Raw genomic sequence first — 20,084 nt, 5'->3', positions numbered from 1 at the left:
TTTCACACTGATCGCGCCCGCCTGGATTTCTTCCCCCCGGGCACGCGTGGGGCGCAGCCTTGAAACGGGCCCGCAGAGCGCGGGAGGGGCCGGGCCTGCCGCCCCCCGCGGGCCGCCCAGGCCTACGCGGTTCTCTGCAGATGCCCACAGCTGTGCTGCCCCCATGGCCACCGTCCCACGCGAAGGGCCTCTCCCCCTGACCGTTAGACAGCAGAAGCTGAGACACAGAGAACTGAGAGGAAGATTTTTTTTCCTAAGGACAGCCATGATGTGAATATACTGCTTGTGAAACACCCAGAGCACGGCCGTGCCTGATAAGCTGAGCAGGTACCGCACAGGCAGCCGCAGAAAATGTTTCTCCCCATTCCCTCTCTAACCCTGGGTCTACTCTAGACACATTTTTTTATTATTTTTTTTTTACACATACCAGCTCACCATAATCTCCCAGCACTTTCCCACCACTCATTTCTATCAGCCTCGACCCCACTGGAGAAGTGTCTGCAGTGGAGTGTTTTGGTTTGGAATCTCAAATAACAGGAATGCTGAATAATGATTTCCTCTGTACCAGAGGATAGCTCTTTGATGGCCCACTCAGATGCAAAGAAAATTATCAAAACAATCTCTGAGAACTGGAATGAGGCCACCAAAGAGGACTGGGACCTCTGGACTGCTACCCAGACATTGATTAGAGCTTTTGACAATCTTAACGTGGGATAGAACAGAGACAAATCAGCACTGAAGCCCTCCTGACTGACCTAGTTATTCTCAAGTCTTCCCTTCTTTAGATTTCATCTGTGCATACCAACATGGTCTGAATTTGTCTGGGTATACATGCTTTCAGCTACATAAGGAGGCTATCTTTCATCTCTTCAGTCTAAACCCAGAGGTAAAGTATCATTAGCAGACCTTCCTATAGCTAACTGGAAGCACCTATATTGCCACGGCTGCTGCTTTGAGCTTTGTGATATGCTTCCAAGAACTGCAAAGAGGTAAGGAATCAGATGATCTTCAGGCTGTTATTACTGAGTTTCATCTGGTACGACACTTAACTGTTATGACTCCTGGAGTCAGCTCCCTGATCGGTTTACATTTGGAATAGTATCCAGGAATTATTGTCTAATGTCCAGTCCCGTATATGCTGTGGATGAAAACAGGCTTCCAGCTGCTTGGAGAGAGCTTGTGACTTGCCTCCAAAAAGCTGGATTTCCAGTCCAAGAAAGCATATTTGTGAAGCCAACCAATCAATGAAGGTTCAAGTAAATCGCACTTCCAAGAAACAGCTGATGAGGAGCTGAATCAAAAACGAAGGCACAAAATCTCCTTTCAAATTCTACAGCAACATTCCTAGATATTACCTGCAGTATCAGAGAGGGACATCTTCCAGTAGTGGAGTCTTAGAATATCATTAAAAATCAATATCAAAATAGCTTTGATCAATGCCTTAGAAACTCAGTAGCATTCCCTGTTTCCACTCAAGGTCAGCAGTGAGCAGGGCCAGGGAAAAGGTCCTTCCTGTGAAGCATGGCTCTAGGGGTCAAGAAAGGACACTGCGATATAACGGGTTCCTTTGGTGGTTGGAAGACCTTCATGATAGTGGGTCAGGCGTCCTGGATGCATAAGGGTCCAGCCTTTCCGTGGAGCTCGAATGGAGCAATTGTAGCGCAGGAACCGGCAGCCTCCTCCCTGATATAAACAGAACAAGAGGCACATCAGCTTGGTCAAAGCACCTCAGGGAAAGGGTCTCTGCCTTCCCCGGGCAGCCCTTCTAAAAATGTGAGGAGGTGCTTGGGGAATCTCCTGTGTTCTGCTGTGTTCAAAAAATCTTCCTACCCTAGCCCAGTCATTAATTGCAATCCTTAGTGTGAAGAAGCCACATACGGATAAAGAAAGGGTGCTCAGCTGCCTGGACTGCTCAGGAGGCCACACTGAATTCTTGACACACTGGCATACACTTACCTCATAGTCTATTCCAACTCGGTTCAAAGCAATGTTAATGGTAAAGGTGGAAGCATCGTGATGGGGCATTAGAGAGGGCTGCTCATCAGGTTTGTAGCGAACTACAAAGGCTAGCTCAAACTGAGTCTGCAGGAGAGGAGAACAAAGAACACGTCTGTTACAGGGCTGTAGTAGTCCATGGCTACCGAGCTGCACAGCAGGGATCTATTTACATTGAACCCCACTGCTAAGGGAGGAAGGCAACATTAAGGCAGGAGAATGTCACAGGGAAATTGTGTATTTCCTGATGCATATACCCATGTCATACTCCAGAGTCAGTCCCTCCATACTGGGAAACTGCATGCCTATTGCTAGGGGATTCTAGCAGCCTTTTCACAAAGTTGCAACCGGAGGATGCACTGAGCTGGCCACGAGTTTTGATGCTAAGGTATACATACCTTGGTATAGTAACCTGGATACAGTTTCTCTGTGATGGGTGCAATATAGTCCAAAAGAAACTTATACCATTCTCTTTCAAAGCCAATTTGGTTCATGTGTATGTCAATAGTTGGGACATTCTCATATCCTCCTTGTATTCTGCTGTCCTGGAATAGAATCATGAAAATACCCGTAAGGACGGGAAGCTTGGACTTCAGGAATGAAAAGCACTTGTTTCTGGTAACTACAAATAAATATGATGTTTATTTATCAGAACTTCCAGGATGGAAAACTCATTTCAAACAATAATTAAAAGCTAAGGTAAACAATATTACCATCAGCAGGGCCAAACACTGTAGCTTTAGAGGACACTAAAGAGGACTTGAAAAATTAATTCACATTTAAGAATGGGGGCAAAATTACAGCGTTAATCAGGAAAATAAATAGAGTATTGCCTCCGGTTTCCTGGTTTAACTGTGGGATCTAATGCTTCCATAAAGGAGGCACTGCTGCCACCAAACATGCATTGATAATGGTACGACCCAGAAATCAAAGAGCTCCTGCTCTGTCTTACCGTGTTGTCACCGGTGGACCACTGGCCATAATGCTCCATTTCTTCCACCAGCTCATCACAGGCAGTGTCAGTGAATATGGGGAACCAGTAAACATCTGGGCAGGGCTACAGAAAGTAGACAGGTGAGAACAGCAGAAACAAGGACAGGTGTTTGCTTGAGGCAAAAGGAGTAAGACTAAGCAGACTGTAGATTGAGTCAGTTTAAGTGGAAAGTAACTAAATATTGAGGACAGAAATTTGTCTTCTGATTGATATGCCCCACTTCCACTTAAAGATGTACTTCTAGAAGAATGATTTGCCTCTAAAAATACTTTCAAGGTCACGTTTCCCTTGGATTTGAAAGACTATGAGGTCATGCCAAACTGCTGAGAATGACAAGTTATGACACAAGCATTGTCCTGATGCTAACCTCCTATTGTGATGGATAAGAGTGATGTTTTCTTACCATTTCTACTAATTTCCCTTTCAGAGCTGCTGTGTAGTTTTCATGGATGTACTTTTCTCTCCAGTCCTGCAGTTGGAAGATAAGCAAACCAGTCATTTCTGTGGGGCCTGGTTAAAAACGCAGTGAAAAGCCAGGCTCCCATGCAGCAGTATTTTCACAGGCTTTGAAGATCCAGATGTTATGAATCACATAAACATAGTCTCTTTAAATTCTGTGGATTTAGGCTCTCATCCCACCCGAGAGACATTGCTACTACAAAGCCTGGACCTTCCTTATTAGTGAAATTAGTCATCAAATGTTCACAGGCCACATTGCTAAGCCTGCTGAGCATGAAGGTTATCTTACCTCAGGATTGCTGAATATTTGCCAGAGGTCATTGTGGAGGTGAGTTGTCTGGTAATTCTCCAGGGACAGTATGTGTCCAAACTCATGCCGATTTGTCAGGTACATAAAGACTCCCTGCAGGGCAGAGGGAAACAATCAAGGCCTCACATTTTGTAAGCTACTATGAAACATAAGCACTGAACAGTTCTCCAGTGATGGTGCCTCTGCCCAAGCTGTTCATTTACTCATTCTTTCTCCTGCAGGCCTTCAATATAATTTCCACCCTGGGTATGAGGAACTTTGAAAGTTTATAGGCAGTAATTCTGGGCCTTTTGTCAGCTAGGGTTGGAAACAGCAGAGCTGCTGCTGTGAGATTAGGTTCTTCCTTCTTACCCTGTCCACCCCATTTAGAACAGCTCTGAAGAGGTCCAAGAGTAAAAATGCTATCCACATTTAGTGGTCCCTGGCTCTGTGTGGTTTCACAGTAAGACAGAAAGCCCAGTTCCAAGGCTGCACAGTATTAAACAATGCCATTTCATCCTGTCCCATGCCCCAGCAGAGCCAAACGCCTTGAAACAACTTAATCTTGTCACCTGCACCCTGGCACGCAGTTCTTCCCTGCCAGCCTCCCTCTCCTTGACTGACCTGATTCCGGACGTTGTGGCAGAAAGCCATATCAGCATCCAGCTTGCCATTGCGAAAGAGATCTCCTTGGTCAAGCTCCAATCGCAGAGCCTTGGCTTTAACCAAGTAAACGCTGCTGATGTAGGGAACATTCCAAAGCCCACTGAAACACAGAGGTAGGAGAGCGAAATTTGAAATACCACTAAAAGAGAAACCGCTGGACTTGCCAGCATGGCAGGCAGGGCTGCCATATGAGCCAGCCTTGCCTGAATGAGCCAGCTCAGAACAGTAGGGAGAAACTGTACCAATAGCAACTGTCATTCCAGGAAAAATCACTTATATTGCCCAGAGCTTTTAAGCTGCACAAATGCTAGTCCACTGTGAAAGCAATTAATTGCTACTGTGTGTTTTTGCTAGGGACATAATTAATGGCTTGAACCTCTTCCCAGAGAGATCAACACATTTTTTTTCAGTGATTTAAAGAAACCTGAACCAGCCAAAAGTGCATAAGCTGATTTCTAGCATTTATTGCACATAATGGCCAAAAAAAACAGAGGGTCACTCAAGAGTACGAATGAGCCAACAATTATTTTTTGTGAATCTTCCATTCAAGGATCACCTGGTATTTTATGAAGCTATCTAATAAAGATTAAACAGCACTTTACAGGATTTTAAGGATGACACTAGCTATAATCCACAGGTGGGAAAACATGACATGAATAAGTCGAAGTGATTTCAGCAGAGTCAGGACTCTCAAACCCTTACCCTGATCATAAGAAAATCTGCCCATAGTATGTTATTGTCTCTGCTCAGGGGAGGACACAGAGCAGCTTCCACATGGGTGTACAGACTTCTTTTCCTCTTCTATACCCAAAGACAGTTGTTCTGTTTTTTTGATGTTAAGTTACTTTGATGATACTGCATTGCAGCAAGCTTAACATTTGAGGGGTTATGTCAGTAAGAAGCTCTCTTTGCATACTCACACCCTCCGCCTTTGAACAACATCCACATAATCTTCTGAGCGGGCATAGTATCCATCAGGGCTCAGTGCTCCCCAGAAATTTGACCACAACTTCTCATGACGGCTTACCAGTGGGGCAATCACCAGCCTGTGAGCACAAAAGAAAAAAGGAATTGCAGGACAGGATGTTACCACAGGAAAAAAAGATTTACACACCACAGGACCGTTAAGAGTTCGATTCTCCCTCACTTACAGAGTTGCTGCTTCCATTAACTCTGTTGGAATAAAACTCCACATAAGAAAGGGCAAATATGGTCACAATCTCCTATCTAACTGCCCCCTGCAGCAGGTCTCCTAGAATCCAATTTGTTCTGGCAACTATATAAAGACAAAATTAGGAATGATTTACATCTACTGCCTAAAATCCAGGGATTACAACTACAGTAAAAAAAAAGACCAAAGAAGGCGTGTTTGTCTAACATTCCATCTCTGACACAGTTCTCCTACTGCCTAACACATGTCAGTAATAAAAGAGCTCACTGTATTTCTCGTGTGAAAGGTGACCAGTAAGGATTGCTCAGACCAAAAAACTCACTTGTTCTGTTCGATCAGGATCCTTAGAGTCTCTGTGTTCTTCAGAACTATCTCAGCATCCAGGCTAAAGTAATAGTCACAGTCAGGATCCTTTCTGCACAAATCCCTATAGCCAAAGAAGAAGAAAAGTCACACCAAAACCCTCTAAAACACAGCAAGACAAAGGACAGAACACCAGGGATTCCTTCACCTTGTAGCCTAAAGGTCTTCTTCAGGTGCTCAGAAAAGTTCAGTTTAATGTAACAACCCAGAGGGCTAGCACAGTGCAACACACCAGATGCAGCATCCAATAGCAGACACTGAGACACAGCCAACATCACATTTAGCAAAATGTTCCCTCAGCTCAAACTGAAGAGGTTCCCATTTATTGTTGGCCCAAATCCAGACCTGAGCTCAAACTCACACCTCTTCATCAGAGATAGGAAGATACTCTGCCACTAGCTCTCAGTTTTACTACTACACTCCTCCACTTCAGAGACACGGGTACCTATTCTTCGTGATCTATGACCAAGCATAGAGGCTGCTTGATGAGGATGGGAGGTACCAGGCTATGCTTTTAACAGAGCAAAGGACCAGTGAGAACTTCGTTTCTGAAACTGGAGAAAGGGAGCTGGTATCAAAGCTTATTTTTTTCTCAATATATAATGGACATAGGGAGTAAATGATAGGAACATTGAGAGAGAAGGGTGACTGAAAGAAGAGAAGCATCCACTTAACAGTGAAGATGCTCAGAAAAAACACACTGCCCTAGTTTGGAGACAGGCTTACTCTGCTAGCCATCATGTATGGACTCTTCACTTACATGCCCAAGTTACGTGCTTCAGCATTCTCCACCTCATCATCTGGTCCAATCACTTTGACAGCGAGATATTCTTTGCCATGCTTTTTAACAAAGGAATCCACCTGCTTTAAGTGATGTAGCTCCTATGCCAAAGGAAAAATAAGAAAAAAACCAGGTAAGATAGGCTTATCCCAGGCTGCTCAGCCTCCTGTTCTTGAAGATGCCAAACCAAAACAGCAACAGCTCTTCCCACTTCCACATCTTTACAGCGGGATGGAGCTATCTTATAGGTGCCACTGCAGGTAAGTACTGGGACTACAGAGCCTGGAAGTCTAGTCAAAGGTTGCAAAAATGCCTGGAGTACAAGGAGGAGGTCTGCATTTTCCCCGCATTTGCTAAGACTGCCACAGGCCAGCTTTACTTACATGGTTGTGAATGAAGAGCTGGATTCGTTGCTTTGGGTAATGAAGGTTACGAAGCCGCAAGAAAAACTGGGAGAGGAATGGTGTGGGCTGCTCGATGAAAATACCGATCAGAATCATTGGCAATGCTTCATCCTACATTCAGGGAGAAGAGAAGTGGTGGCTCATATACCACATCAGACACATAAAATCCCATTGTAATTCTAAGACATGTCTTGAGAGCTTTGAATAGACATCAGCCTCACCTTAAACCCTGTGAGGCTTCGCAGACCTTCATCACACACAGTGCAGCCAGTCTCAAACGTCCATATTTGAGGAATGTAGTTTCCCAGGTAGTTCAGCTGCAGCTGCAAAAGGCAATTTGCCATGTTATGCATTACAGGGCAGGGGAGATTTTTTGCATCCACTCCCAGTGTAAGAGCACGTTTCATCAGAACGTCATTTACCTTATTAGATTCTTACTAAAGATTCTGCAAAGCATGACAGCCAGAGGGTCCAATTACATGCTGATCTTTGAACCAGACCCATCATGCTGCTAGAGACCTGTACCACTTATTGTTTCTCAAATATAAATACACAGAGGGAAAGTCAATATACAGGAATATATGGATCAGTAACCTGACACACTCGAGTCTAAAGGGTCACCTTGAACAAATACATACCAAATCTTTCTCTTAGGATGCCCACTTACCTTGGTGGGTCCATTTCCATGAATCACCACAGGCAGAGTGTCATACAACAAGTTTCTTGCTCTCACTCGTGAGTTTTCAAACTTCAGAACTACCTCATCTGGAAATGACATTGCCATCATGTTACCAAAGAAAGGCTTTTATTGACAATTACCAGCACAAGGCCTCATTTCTACTGAGCGACTGCTGAAAGATGAAAGCACAGTTGCGGATAACCATGCACGAGTAGTTTAAGGGCTACAGACCACATCCGGAAAGGAGAAAAAAATGTTCAGAATGACCCTGTGAGGTAACAGGATGGCTGGGAAGGCAGACAAAGAATGCAGCTTGCTGGGCTGACAAATATGCCTCCTACTGCAAAATGGCAGAATCCACACTGAAACAGACTTTCAAAACTGGCATTGACAAATCGTGCGGTGAGGAACAGGTATAGATGGCCAGAGAGGACTCAGGCCTTTCTCACCTATGCCCCTGCTGTCTCTCTTTGCACCCCTCCAAGATGTCTCCTTAACACAACCATACAAAATCCTTTCAAACAGACTAGCAAAAATCCAAGCTCCAGTCTACTATTGCTATAATGAGCACAGGAGCCAAACCTACACTGCCATTATGATTTTTTACCTGGCTGGAGTAATGATGGAGTAGCGCAAAACTATAAACTGAAAACATTAGGCAGTAGTGTCAGAAGAGTCACTTTTGCTATGATTAGCAAAATCAATCCATCGGCAAGTCAGGTCAGAAGCCTGGTACGGTCAGTGAGCGCTCACAGGCAGTATCTGGCTGCACCTCACCTTCTGTGGCATTCCAGACACGGTTCTGAAGCATGACAGACAAGCCCTAGGCAGGGTTGTGTGTTATTACTTGCACTGAAAGTCCCTCCCAGTTTCAATCCCCAAGGCTAATGCAATCCGACATGCTTGGAGATCAAAGTGGCAAGGAGGTGCAAGATGGAAAACCCTACCTGCATTCCCCTAAGTGAAGAGGGAATTAAAATGAGAACCTAGTTTGTTGCAATGGAATTGCAAATAAATCCAAGAACCCTGGCAGAGACATTTTACTGAAGCTTATTCTGCAGGAACAGGAATTTCTGAAATTTAATCCTTTCAGCCACAACTTTTATTTCTGGTGTCAACATGCAGTGGCATTCCAAGGAGAAATGAGCTTCCTTCTTCCATCTCACCTAAAGCTCCATTTAGGTTTTGGAAGATCCGGCTTCTTTGGTCTAGACTGATGTTGATGCTTTCCTTTAAAAGGATGAGATAAATAACCTTAATTAGAACACAAGTGGGCATCCATTCTTTACACGTGAGAGTCCCTATGCTGAGCAAAGATACATCACATTCCTACAATCACTTCCATACTCTCCAAGGTCTGAAGCCTAAAACACTCCTGGCTAGGCAAAACCATGCAAATACACATTTTAAAGCTGCTGTGGGTGTGCCAATAATACTACACAGCACATTAATGAAGTACATTTTCAGCACAGTCATATAAAACCCACGTATAATATGCAGGAAAGCCAAGAAAGCAAAAACATCTGCTGCAAAGACAGTTTCTTGCCATCTATGCACAGGGCAAGCACTTGCCCAAGTGTCGTCTCAGGTACTGGTGTCAAACCAGAACACAGTGAGGGTGCAAAGCCAGCTCATGCAAACTTTGTTTTTACCCCCTGCTGCAAGTTATATTCTGACTGGATTTTTGTCAGACTAAAATCCAGCTCTGACTTAACAGAGTTCAGTGTCCCTCCAGGCATCTGTTAAAATTGATTACTGGAAAGGACAGCAGGGTGCTAACATCCGCTGTCCATATGCCAAGTCAGTGAATTACTCAGCCTTTGTGTGGCACAGGGCCAGAACTGCAGATGAGAACATTAAAGGAACTGTTCATGTTAAAATACCACGGGCAGTATTCAGATTTGGGGAATTAGAAAAGTGCAGCTGTTCTGAATTTTTTTACCAGCCCTGCTGGTAAAAATGTGCAGCTCCTTCTCTAATCAGTCTGAAAGCAGTTCCCTATTTCTAATATTTCCTCTTGCCTTTACTGTTACAGTTCGACTTCTTAGTTCCCATGCATTTGTGGTGTCACTCAGGGACAGGGTGCACTGTGAAATGCACAACTGGGCAGCGACAACAGGAGAATCACCCTGTGGGCTGGATGATTTGGCCAGTGCACCACATGGTGCTGGAATGGCAGTGCTGCTTCCAGGGTCCATTCCAGGCTTCAGGCTGACACAGATTTTGTCGGCCAGGATCTGGAGAGGTCTGTTGGAGCCTTTGACAGCCTCTTTGTTCCAGCAGGGCTACCTGCTGCAATGTCTAAGGTCCCTGTCCTGTGGCACAATGGTGCCTAAAAGGCTGTGAACGTTTGTCCCATGCATCACCTCAGATCCCCTCAGGCCTCTCCTGCCCCCTTACCTAACATGTAATTTAGTGCTGGGTGGGATATCTCTAAGTCAGCACTGCACTGTGCAGGCAAGATACACACTGAACATCTGGATTCCACATCCCCTGGGAGGAGGCTGGTTAGTTCTGTCACACTTAATAGCTGTAAACATCGGCACGTACATATATTGGTATGAGTTCCCAGTAAGACTTCTTTTAAGACACCTATCTTCCCATTCACAATTTCAGCTTAAAGATAAAAACTGCTAGTAACAGAACAAGCAGGGGTGTGTGGCTAGAATGCAAATTTTCAGAAGGGAAATGGGAAACTAGACACACTACTGGCCTTTTCCGTGTAAGGATGCAGAGCAGTAATTAAGAGTCAATATGTACATGATTAACTTCTTTTAACTGTCAACAGGGATACTGCAGAGAGGATTAACAGCAATGTTTCTCAAATAACTCCTCCTAACCCCAAAATCTAGCTACACCTACTCTTTTTTCTGGATCCAAGAAGACATTTGTGTAGAAGAGCTGGTCACTGTCATCATCATGTCCTTTCCACTCCTCCACAAGCTTCTTCAAGTTTGGAGCATAACCTATGAAGCCTGTGGGAATAAGCACAAAGTGGTGTTTCAATGCAGATAACAAAAGGGGAAGTACTCCTCTATACAGATATTCTCACTTCTTTCACGCAGTCTCACTCCACCCTGTGTTGCCGCAGAGATACACTAGCTTTCAAAGGCATGTACAGACTGCACTTCCCAACATGGAGTGACACCAGCAGCAAATCTGTAAGCTTCAGCATCGGAAAAGCGCACACCCTGAATGACAAGTCTCACTGAAAAGGGAAAAGGCATAGGGAGCAGGTTCCTATCCTCTACAGGCAATTCACAGCTATGTCCCCTCCTGCAGGTAAAAGTCTTGCAAAAGGTGCAAGTTATGCACCGGGCTTCAGTTTGCACCACCTTCCATAGAGATGTTTTCCACACCTGGTCCCTTGCTATTTCTTCTAAAGGCCTTTAGTTGAAAGAAGGTTCTTCTGCACCTTACCTCCAGAGCCCAGGAAGCGCTTTCCGTCTCGCACCTGAGGGTACTTGGCTTCCAACTTTCTGTCAGGATAGATGTAGTTCTCTGCTGAGAAGACCACCTTGCTCTTGGCTTGTTTGAACTTCTTGAGCAGTTCTGCAGGGCCCGAAGCAAAGAGTACGTCATAGCTAAAGTAAAAGACAAGAAAGGGACAGAAAGGAATGGAGTCAGGAAACACGTCATTGTGAACAGTTTCTAGGAAAAGCTAATTTTTTAGGAATCCCTTTCTCTTATCTCTGCTTCACAGTATTACATTTTTTTGTCATAATTATAGCTAATTAAAGTGCAATCTTATTCCTAGAGTGGAAGATGTTACTTCCCACTGCAGAAGATTCCACACTGTCTTGGGGAAACTTTTGCCCATGCTTATTTTTACAAAGTTTTCACTTATAAAAACAAATCTTCCAAGCTGCAAAACATGTTGATCTCTTCTCGCTTCCCCTTCATTTGGAACCCTGAAGCCTGTGTGCCCTCACTGTTTGTAACAGCTTTTTACTTATTGGAGGAAGATTGCTCTGCCACTCCCTTCCAGATTAAAAAAGCCCATAGGTCATGCTTATTACATCCTGCCACTCCCCACTATGCTCCCTGCAAATTGTCAGGATGCAAATACGCTGGACACTAGTGGCTGGATACTGCACTCCAGCCACTACCTCTTCAGTACTGGGTAGAACTAATTCCCAGGCAACACTCCCAGAATGAGACTTGCATTTTCTGCAAGAGGATTTGCATACTTCAGACTCATTTTGGTGTGTGAAAAAGTTGCTCGTTCCAGAGATTAATCATTCCGAACTTCTCTAAACACACATAGACACTCAGAACTGCAGAAGGCGAGCTCCCTGCCATGGCAGCTAGAGACAGATACAGGGATCCCAGCCCTGCCTGTTGCTGGGCATATGAAAAGACACTGAGACTCCAAACGGTCCTTTTCCCTCTTCACGTTTCTCTGGCAGACTACTTCTTGGCTCTCAGGATTGTGTTGTAGCCTGCCTCACCTTATAAAACAAATAGTTCTGGTAAGAAAGGCCTGCTGAGGTCCACAGGAATTGTCTGCTCATTCTCTGCAGGTAGAGGCAGCCAGATTCCACCCTGGCAGAAAGAGGTGTAACGCTATCAACTTCATGTAAGAGTTGGAATCGGTCTGTTCTGATCAGGCCTTCCCAGCTGCCACGTATGCAGCTCTGAGCAACTCTCAGGCAACAACAGCAGAGAATTCAGGGCGGGGGGGAAAGGAGGTCTGGATGCAACTTCCAAAAGCAATCTATTTCTCAGCTAATTTCTTCTTAGTAAGTACCTGTCCGAACAGCCTTATGATTCGGTTCACAGCAAATACTTTCCAACCCATTACCTGTCTATGAAAAGGATGATCAAGTCTTCCTTATCCGCATACTGCTTCAAAGCTGATTTCAAGAGACGGACCTTCTGCCCACCTCCTGCTGGGTTCTCGTCATCTCCACCCTGCCATTCCTCATCCAGCCCCAGCACCTAAAGAACGACAGGCACAGGGTCTACTGACAATGGCACTTTCCCAGCAAGAGTCACAGAAAAGTACCAGAACCCACAACTTTACCAGTCCTGATAACTCCCAGTGCAAATCACAATAAAAAATCCAGCATCAGGACAGATGGACTAGGTATATACACCAGCCTTTGAACATCCCATCCCTGGGATGGACAGTCAGAGTAACATGCAGCACAGTAACCAAGCAGTCTCAGCAACAGGAGCACATTCGTGTGTTTTGGCATTGCAATGGAAAAGTGCCATGGGGCTCCCCTGAGCAGGAGCTACAGATCTCATCTTAAGCCAACACTCGGGATAAGACTGCTGCAGAAATGCCCCACTTGCAGTATTTTTCAGCCAGCTAAGTAGGTATACTCTCTTGAGCTTTTATTTAATCAAGTTTGTGGCCAAATCTTATCCATTCCACACTTCAAAATTCCCTTTGACCAATCACCACTAAGGTTGTTAGCCATCACCTGGACTTTGTAGTTGAAGAATTGGGCTGATCTTCTAAAGCGCTGGAATCCCTCAGTCTGCTTGGTGGCAACAGTAAGAATCAGCAGGTTTTCTGTATGAGAAAGCACAAGAGACACATTCAACATGTGCTGTTTTCACAACCAGCTGTTCTGTACCTAATGAAGAAGCTTCACTATCAGATACTGAGCCAAGGTGGGGATTGATAGTTTCAAAGTCTCAAGAAGTCTCAAAAAAACTAATTGCAGCGTAAGAAAGATTGTTCCTTTGCAGCATAGGTGAGAGCTTGGTCCCGGGTATAAAATGAGAGATTATAAGATACGATTTCATTACCTGAGTTATGAGCTAGAAAAAGAAAACATAATGTTTTAAGTGCTTTTTTGCCCTGCTATTGAAAGCTATAATTCTCTTCTCTCACATAGAGTATGAAGGAAATTAAACTTTAAAAAATAGAACTACTAAGAAATGCCCATTTGGAAGTCATCCATTTAGTGCAATTGGCTTCCGGTTCCCCACAGAGTTGCTTTTTAGTCACTCAGCATTGACTGGGGGTAGGGAAGACCAAAATTAGGCTGAATATTATTATTCTTTCTCCATGGCTGCTCCAATTTTCTACTGCATTCCTGAGGTGTTTTCCAGATTTTTTTCATACATGCACAATGTGAATTTAATTCTGCCATAACTTTCATTTACATTCTCCTCCCAAACTTGCTTTTTATTTCCAGTCCCTTAAAAATGACAAAGCTAAATCCTGAAGTTCTCTCTCAGAAGTTTCTCTGTAGTACCACTGGAGTATGACTTTCATGTGGAAGCTCTGGTTTCTTCATTTTAATGATTAAATGCTATACTTCATCTTACCACTTTTGCTGAAGAAGGCATTTGTATAGGCTCTGGCAACAGTGCTTAAATGCAAATCCTGGCCATCTGATTTTAACATCAGAAAATACCAGGAAAAACTGAAAGCACATTTTCTTGACTTGAGCAGACTTCTTTTGGAACAATCTTTTTTTTTTTTTTTTTTTTTCAATGGATGTACCAGATGCATCTTCCTAATATACCCAAACTGATAGTCTGTCTGATCTTAAGAGAGGAAGGATCTAGGAGCTGGAGTCCTAGATAGACCTGTCAAAGGCAGCAAAAATAAAAAAATAAGTGTAACACTCCAAGTTAGGAAGAAAGCGGATGCTTCCAAGGAAATTCCTAAAATCCTTTACCTGCATTAGAATAAAAAGAGAGGAGAGACTGAGACTAGTCAATAGAAAGCAATAGCCAGCTCTAATTGTATTTTGTTAGACATTCACACAGGCAGGGAAAGACATTGATAAATAAAAGAATATAAATCCTACATCTGTGCTGTTTTTAAAGGCAGATTTTTAGACCTATGAAGTGCAGTCCTAATCCAGCTCCTCCAGCACACTCCAGTTCCTTGAGTCCTGTCCACTCAGAGGGTGCAAACAAATGAATAAAATATATGTATCACCTCAGGGAATGTGTTAAACCCATTAAAGTATCTAGCCACACGATGGCATGCAGAAAACCATAGCAGCTTTGCTAGATAGCTCTGAGCTCTTGGTTTCTGAGAAGGTGAAGATCATACTGCCAATGAAGAAGGGGGCAAATGTGGGCTTGCCAGAGAGGAATGTAAAGACAAACATCAAATTCCAGTACCTGAAAGGAGAGGAGAAAGCATGTGATAATGGTAAAAGTAGTAAAGAAAAGAGCCTGACTGCTATGCAATTATTTCAGGCTGAATTCTCAGGCATCTCACATTAAATCAATCACTAATTCATTTTCACGCTGCCACCCCAATAAAGCAACCAACTGTTTATGATATGACTGCCAAAGTTTGCTGGACAAGCTGGGAGAGCGAAGGGCTCACACTGCAGACCAGAAAGTGGTGTCCTGTAGTAGAAATACTACTGGAGAATAGGTTTCACCGTGCAGCCTGCAAACTCACTGGAGCATGAAAAGCCAGCACGGAGACAATTATCCTCCCCAGCAGAATTCCAACTTACAGATTCCCTTTTCATTTCAGTTTGTGGGGGTAGGACTCTGGGAGACATTCAGCTCAGTTTGTTTGAGAAATCTCTGCAGTAGCGAGAGCTTACCATCCCAAGAGACATTCCTTCGCTCCAGTACTAGAAGCTTGTGCTGAGCTATGCTGCCTCCTCTCCTTCCCTTTTAACCCCTTTTTCTCACAGACTTTGCTGAACACTGGTGCAGCTGATAGGCATTTCCAGAGACAGAGCAGTAAACCCTTTTAATTTCAGTATCACATGCAGCAGGTTTTAAAACACCAAGAGGAGATTTATCTATGCTTCCCTATCTTCCATGGCACAGTTACTTTTTATACGTAGAAAGGGCAGCCTATTCTATTAAGCTGTGCCTCCTGGGCCCAGAGACTCCTTAGGCCATGCTGACAAATACAAATTGTATAAATACATTTAGTAGTGGTATAGCTGCAAAATATGGACACACTGTGGTTAAAGAAGCAAGCACTGGACTAGGGAACAGGGGAGCTGGACTGTACCACTAGCTGTGCTATGCAACAAGGAGCCAGTCCTGCTATCCCTCTGTTTTTCCACCTGTAGAATGATAACAGAGGACATTTACCACCTTCGTGAGGGTTTTTGAGCACTGTAGATGAAAAGGATTGTGTAGGGACACAGTGCTGGAACAGGGACCCTGATATCACAGTGAAATGACGGGGTGAACTTCCAAGTTTTTACAAAGAGTAAAAATCAGTGACAAGATGAGTTCAGCAACAAAAAAAATTATAGTTATTTGTTTCTGCTCTGACTTTATATGGAAAGCACAGCTGCAGCAGCATTTTAGGACAAGGAATTAATTTATCCCTAGGCTGTGCTTTGGGAAATCTTACTGTGCAACTTCCTGTTAAGATAGTGTTCAACAAAATACCACTAATAGGGGGATCAAAAAAACATAAATCAGTGCACAATTTAATAGCGGAGAATATAATCTCTGTATTCAATTTACATTTACAGAAGTTGGGGGTTTTTTAAGAATCAATTAACTATAAATAACTATTTTTAGTGCTTTTGCAGAGATCTAAAAAAAAAACATACATGAGAGAAGATAGGTATTGTTACTCTCGTACTACTCGGGGGAAGGTGAGCCACAGAAAAGTTAAGGCATTTTTTTTTCTTTAGGCCATGCCAGAAGAGACGGGTTCAGAAAGCAGTCAATTCCAGATCCCTCTTCCTAACCAACATATCTCATTTGCTCTAGAACATTACCAAAACATGGAAGATTTGGGGCACGTAAGGAAGGCCAGATAGCACAGAGAGATTAATTTCTTACTCATATCTAATAGTTATCCTAAATGCTGAAACGATTTTGCTTTAGTTATGCCACTACAGCTGAAGAACTTCCCCTCCAGCACTCCCATGGATACATATTAATTGTATTATTATTAAGTAATATACATAGTAAAGGTAATTATAACAGAATCATGTATTGTGGAGGGAAATATTCTAGGTCACAAGATGAAGTCTCCTCTTAATTGCCACTTCTCTAATGAAGACAAAGATAATTATTCAAAGTTCTTGGCAGAGCGGCAGGGAGCAAACCCCTTGGTCAGCCTGAATGACACCCTGTAGGTACCCTAACCCTCTGTTGTCCTACAGCCGCTCTCCAGAGCGCCCACCCACGGCTTTGGGGGACAGACTTGGGTGCTTGAGGGGCGCCCGGAGCTCGGGTCACAGCGCGGCCAGCCCGGGATCAGCCGCTGGGCAAGTCCACAGCGGGAGGGTCTGGCCCGGTGGGGCGCACGGCGGGGACGGGGATGGACGGTGCCCGCGGCCCGGCGCCGGGGCATGGGGAGCTCCGGCCGCATGTGCGAGGACAGCCCCCCCCGCCGCCTCCCACCGCCGGGGCTCCGCACGCCGCGGCCCCGATCTCGGCGCGGGCAGCGCCCCCGGCGGGTCCCCCCCCCCTTACCTTCCTGCCCGGAGGCGCCGCCGCACGGCGCCGCGAGCAGCGCCAGCAGCGCCCAGGGCAGCAGCGCCGCCGGCGGCACCATGGGAGCGGCCTCCCGGCCCGGGCCCCGCTGACTGCGGGACGGACGCGCCTCGGCGGCAGCCGGCTCTGCGGGGCTGGGGGCTGCCGAGCCTGTGCCACGCACCAGCCCCGCCCGGCGGCGGGCGGAGGAAGCGGGGGCGGCGGCTCCTCCCCCGGTCCCGCAGGAGGGGCAGCGGCTGGGCCGGCCGGGGGAACGTGGGGCTTGAGGCTTGGGCAGCGGAGCCGCTGGGCCGTGATCCCGGCGCTGCGGGACCTTCACCGGGACCGTGGAGTGCAGCACGCCCTGCGGCCGGGGAGCTGCGGGGCCGGGGGGCTGCAGCCACAGCCGTGGGACACCGGGGGGTGCGGCGGCAGAAACACGCCTTGGGCAAACGGGCGCTGTGTAGGGGCAGGGGGCTCGCCTTCTGCCCGGCTTTAGTTGGTGCTGGGCTGCATCGGGTTGACACGGTCATTAAGTGTGAAAAAACCAAAACAAATGGGTTCTGCACAGCTCTGGAAACTGGAAGCCCTTATGAAACACCTCCATCCCACCTGCCATCCCACCTCATAGCTTTCCTCAGCAAACCCAAAATCTGCTGCAGTCTTGTTTCCTATACTAACTTTTTCTGTGACCATATACGCATCTTAAAGCCTTACATTGTTCTCTTTGTCCTTGTGCTGGGTTTTCTTGCTCTAGCCCTGATGAGTTACACATGCATCTTTTTCTAGTTTATTCTCCATAACTTTGAGCACAGGCAGAACAAACCTGTCTCATAAAATTGCACTGTGTTTTTTGTTCGTTTGGGGTTTTTTTGGGTTTTATTTGTCTGTTTGTTTGTTTTTTTAAATTGGGTTTAGGGTCATTTTTATACTGCAGTAAGACTTAGATGCAGGGAAACCCTCTGAGCCTGCCCAACACCAGCTAAGGAGCTACCACGGACACACCTTACCTGAAGCCTTGAGCAACACATTATCTCTACTGAAGCAAATACCTAGAAGTGACAGTGCCATTTTTAGGCACTGTGTATAAATAAACCCAACTTCCATCACTGAAAGCAACATTAAGAGATTACTTATTTTGCCTCTTATAAGGTGTGAACAGTAATGTTTACCTGTCTGCAAAGAGCTCAGAGAATCACAGAGGCTGTGGAAATGTTACATACTGTTCTGTAAGACATTAAGTAGATGGAAAGCTACACTGCAGTATACTACCAAAGCCATCGCTGAAAGAGGCACCAGATCCTCAGCCACACTTGGGCCTGGCCCATGGAGCACATGTTACAACAGGAGGGTAAGGTGTCAGGGAGAAAGCAGCAGTGCTGGGTAGTTTAGCAGAGGCATAAAAAGTGAAGGATGCATGCCAAGCGATGGTGTGGCATGTACGTTGAGATAAGAAAGAAAGACACTATCAATGCAATATGTATAGCTTAGCTGCACTGGGGCTATGGAATACACAGCCAGAAACATACAGGGCATCATCAAAGCACTGGGATAACATAGAAGCCTCCCTCAGTGCAGAGCTCAGTTTTAATAAAAAAGATGGCTGTGTAAAATTCTAAGGTCCAAGACTGCTGTTTTCTGTAAACCACCCCTTTAACATAAATTACGGATGTTACAGGACTCAGATTATCAAAATAAAATGAAGAAAGTATGATCTTAGAGGAGAAAAACATAAGCACGTTAGAAGGGCCACACTGTAGCTAACTAATATCCTCCACGCTTCACAACAGTATCCTGGCAAAGAACTACTGTTACTATTTGTTCACTGAGAATATTCTTGAATGTGTTCAAAGCACCTTTGTTTCTGCTCCCACTCCCCAGATTAGGAATTCCCTCATAATTACCAGGCAGAGTAGTCGTCATGCTCAAAAGATGCACTACAGGCAACAATCCAAGGAAATACTAGTTTTCCCTAAGATGGTGATTCCAGGCAACTTCCGTCTGCAAAGCTGCCAGTTTCCTTAAATAAAAAAAAAAAAAGAAAACAGACTTTTACTTTAGATTTCTTCAGTACTTTGCAGGCCTGGACAAAGACCCTGATAAATCTTTAGCAGCCTCAAGATTCTAAGCCAGAAGCCACAGCAAGAGTGTTCAGCTCCTCACCATCAGACCGAGGTCTGACTCAACCTAGAATTTAAAAAATTGCAAGTTTCTCATTTTAATGAAGTTAGGTCTCTCCATTCTAAAATAAAGGGGGTTTTGCATGCTGGAAATCATGAATGCATCATTGTTTATACTGCTGGACTCAGACTGGCCCTATTTGACAGCTCTGTTTACATTCTGCAGCTATGCCAACCCAGCAAGCGTATTTCCCACCCCCCCAACCCGTTTCTGTTTGTACTGCTTTGTGCACTCTGGCTGGAGTCAGCTGTCTGTCTTTTTAAACAGAGCCAGCTGCCAATGCAGATGTTCCAAGGAGTACGTGCAACACGTGCTCCAAGCAACGCAGCAACTTCCTAAAACCAGGAAGGCTCAGAGCTCCGTTTTTAAAGCAGCCTCAAAAGGCACCAGGCCTGGCGAGAACTGACAGGAGCAAGGGGCAGGGTGCCAGCCCCGCTCCTCCAGGCTGCAGGGCCCCCGGCCCGCAGCAGCCCCCGGCCCGCAGCAGCCAGCTCGCCTGCAGGAGGTAGTTAAGAAAGTGTCTGGCCTGCTCCCCTCACTGGCTCTATCTGGCCAGGAATGTCACCCTTCCTCTTCACGCACAGTGTTTCTGTGTGGCTTGTTACTATCCTCCAAGAGCCGCCCTGGAGCACAGAACTTTCCGTGGCCCGATGTGCGCGTGTAACCCCATCCCGAGGTGTGCTGCTCTATTTACTACGCAGGGGAATGAAGT

General features: G+C 45.3%; 1 protein-coding gene across 2 annotated transcripts; it reads right to left on the bottom strand.

The window, feature by feature from the left end:
• Positions 1 to 233: 233 nt before the first annotated feature.
• PLOD1 (procollagen-lysine,2-oxoglutarate 5-dioxygenase 1) lies at positions 234 to 19,199 on the bottom strand. 2 transcript variants are annotated; one of them, XM_040587143.1, is made up of 19 exons: positions 19,096 to 19,199; positions 13,234 to 13,325; positions 12,606 to 12,742; positions 11,222 to 11,385; positions 10,664 to 10,776; positions 8,968 to 9,031; positions 7,790 to 7,887; positions 7,344 to 7,445; positions 7,102 to 7,233; positions 6,698 to 6,819; positions 5,897 to 6,001; positions 5,324 to 5,449; positions 4,362 to 4,503; positions 3,738 to 3,851; positions 3,393 to 3,458; positions 2,948 to 3,052; positions 2,394 to 2,540; positions 1,957 to 2,082; positions 234 to 1,683 (listed from the first exon to the last, which is right to left on the bottom strand). In XM_040587143.1, the coding sequence occupies exons 1-19, from the start codon at positions 19,112 to 19,114 to the stop codon at positions 1,528 to 1,530; spliced, it is 2,130 nt and encodes a 709-aa protein (XP_040443077.1). In that variant the 5' UTR covers positions 19,115 to 19,199; the 3' UTR covers positions 234 to 1,527. The 2 variants fall into 2 exon arrangements, with proteins under 2 accessions (XP_040443077.1, XP_040443076.1); XM_040587142.1 differs by lacking the exon at positions 19,096 to 19,199 and adding an exon at positions 17,192 to 17,353.
• Between the last annotated feature and the right edge of the window lie 885 nt (positions 19,200 to 20,084).

The sequence above is a fragment of the Falco naumanni genome, chromosome 3 (assembly GCF_017639655.2).
Source record: "Falco naumanni isolate bFalNau1 chromosome 3, bFalNau1.pat, whole genome shotgun sequence".
NCBI lineage: Eukaryota > Metazoa > Chordata > Aves > Falconiformes > Falconidae > Falco > Falco naumanni.
The sequence above is the reverse complement of the archived record's forward strand: the minus strand, read 5'-3'. Positions and strand labels throughout refer to the sequence as shown.

Excerpts from the sequence above, each read along its gene's own strand:
- PLOD1 (XM_040587142.1), bottom strand. The coding sequence starts at position 17,273 with ATGGTGCCGCCGGCGGCGCTGCTGCCCTGGGCGCTGCTGGCGCTGCTC. Across the intron at positions 7,888-8,967 it reads AAACCTAAATGGAGCTTTAG|ATGAGGTAGTTCTGAAGTTT; the intron begins GTGAGATGGAAG and ends TGTCATTTCCAG. Across the intron at positions 6,820-7,101 it reads AGCTCTTCATTCACAACCAT|GAGCTACATCACTTAAAGCA; the intron begins GTAAGTAAAGCT and ends CCTTTGGCATAG.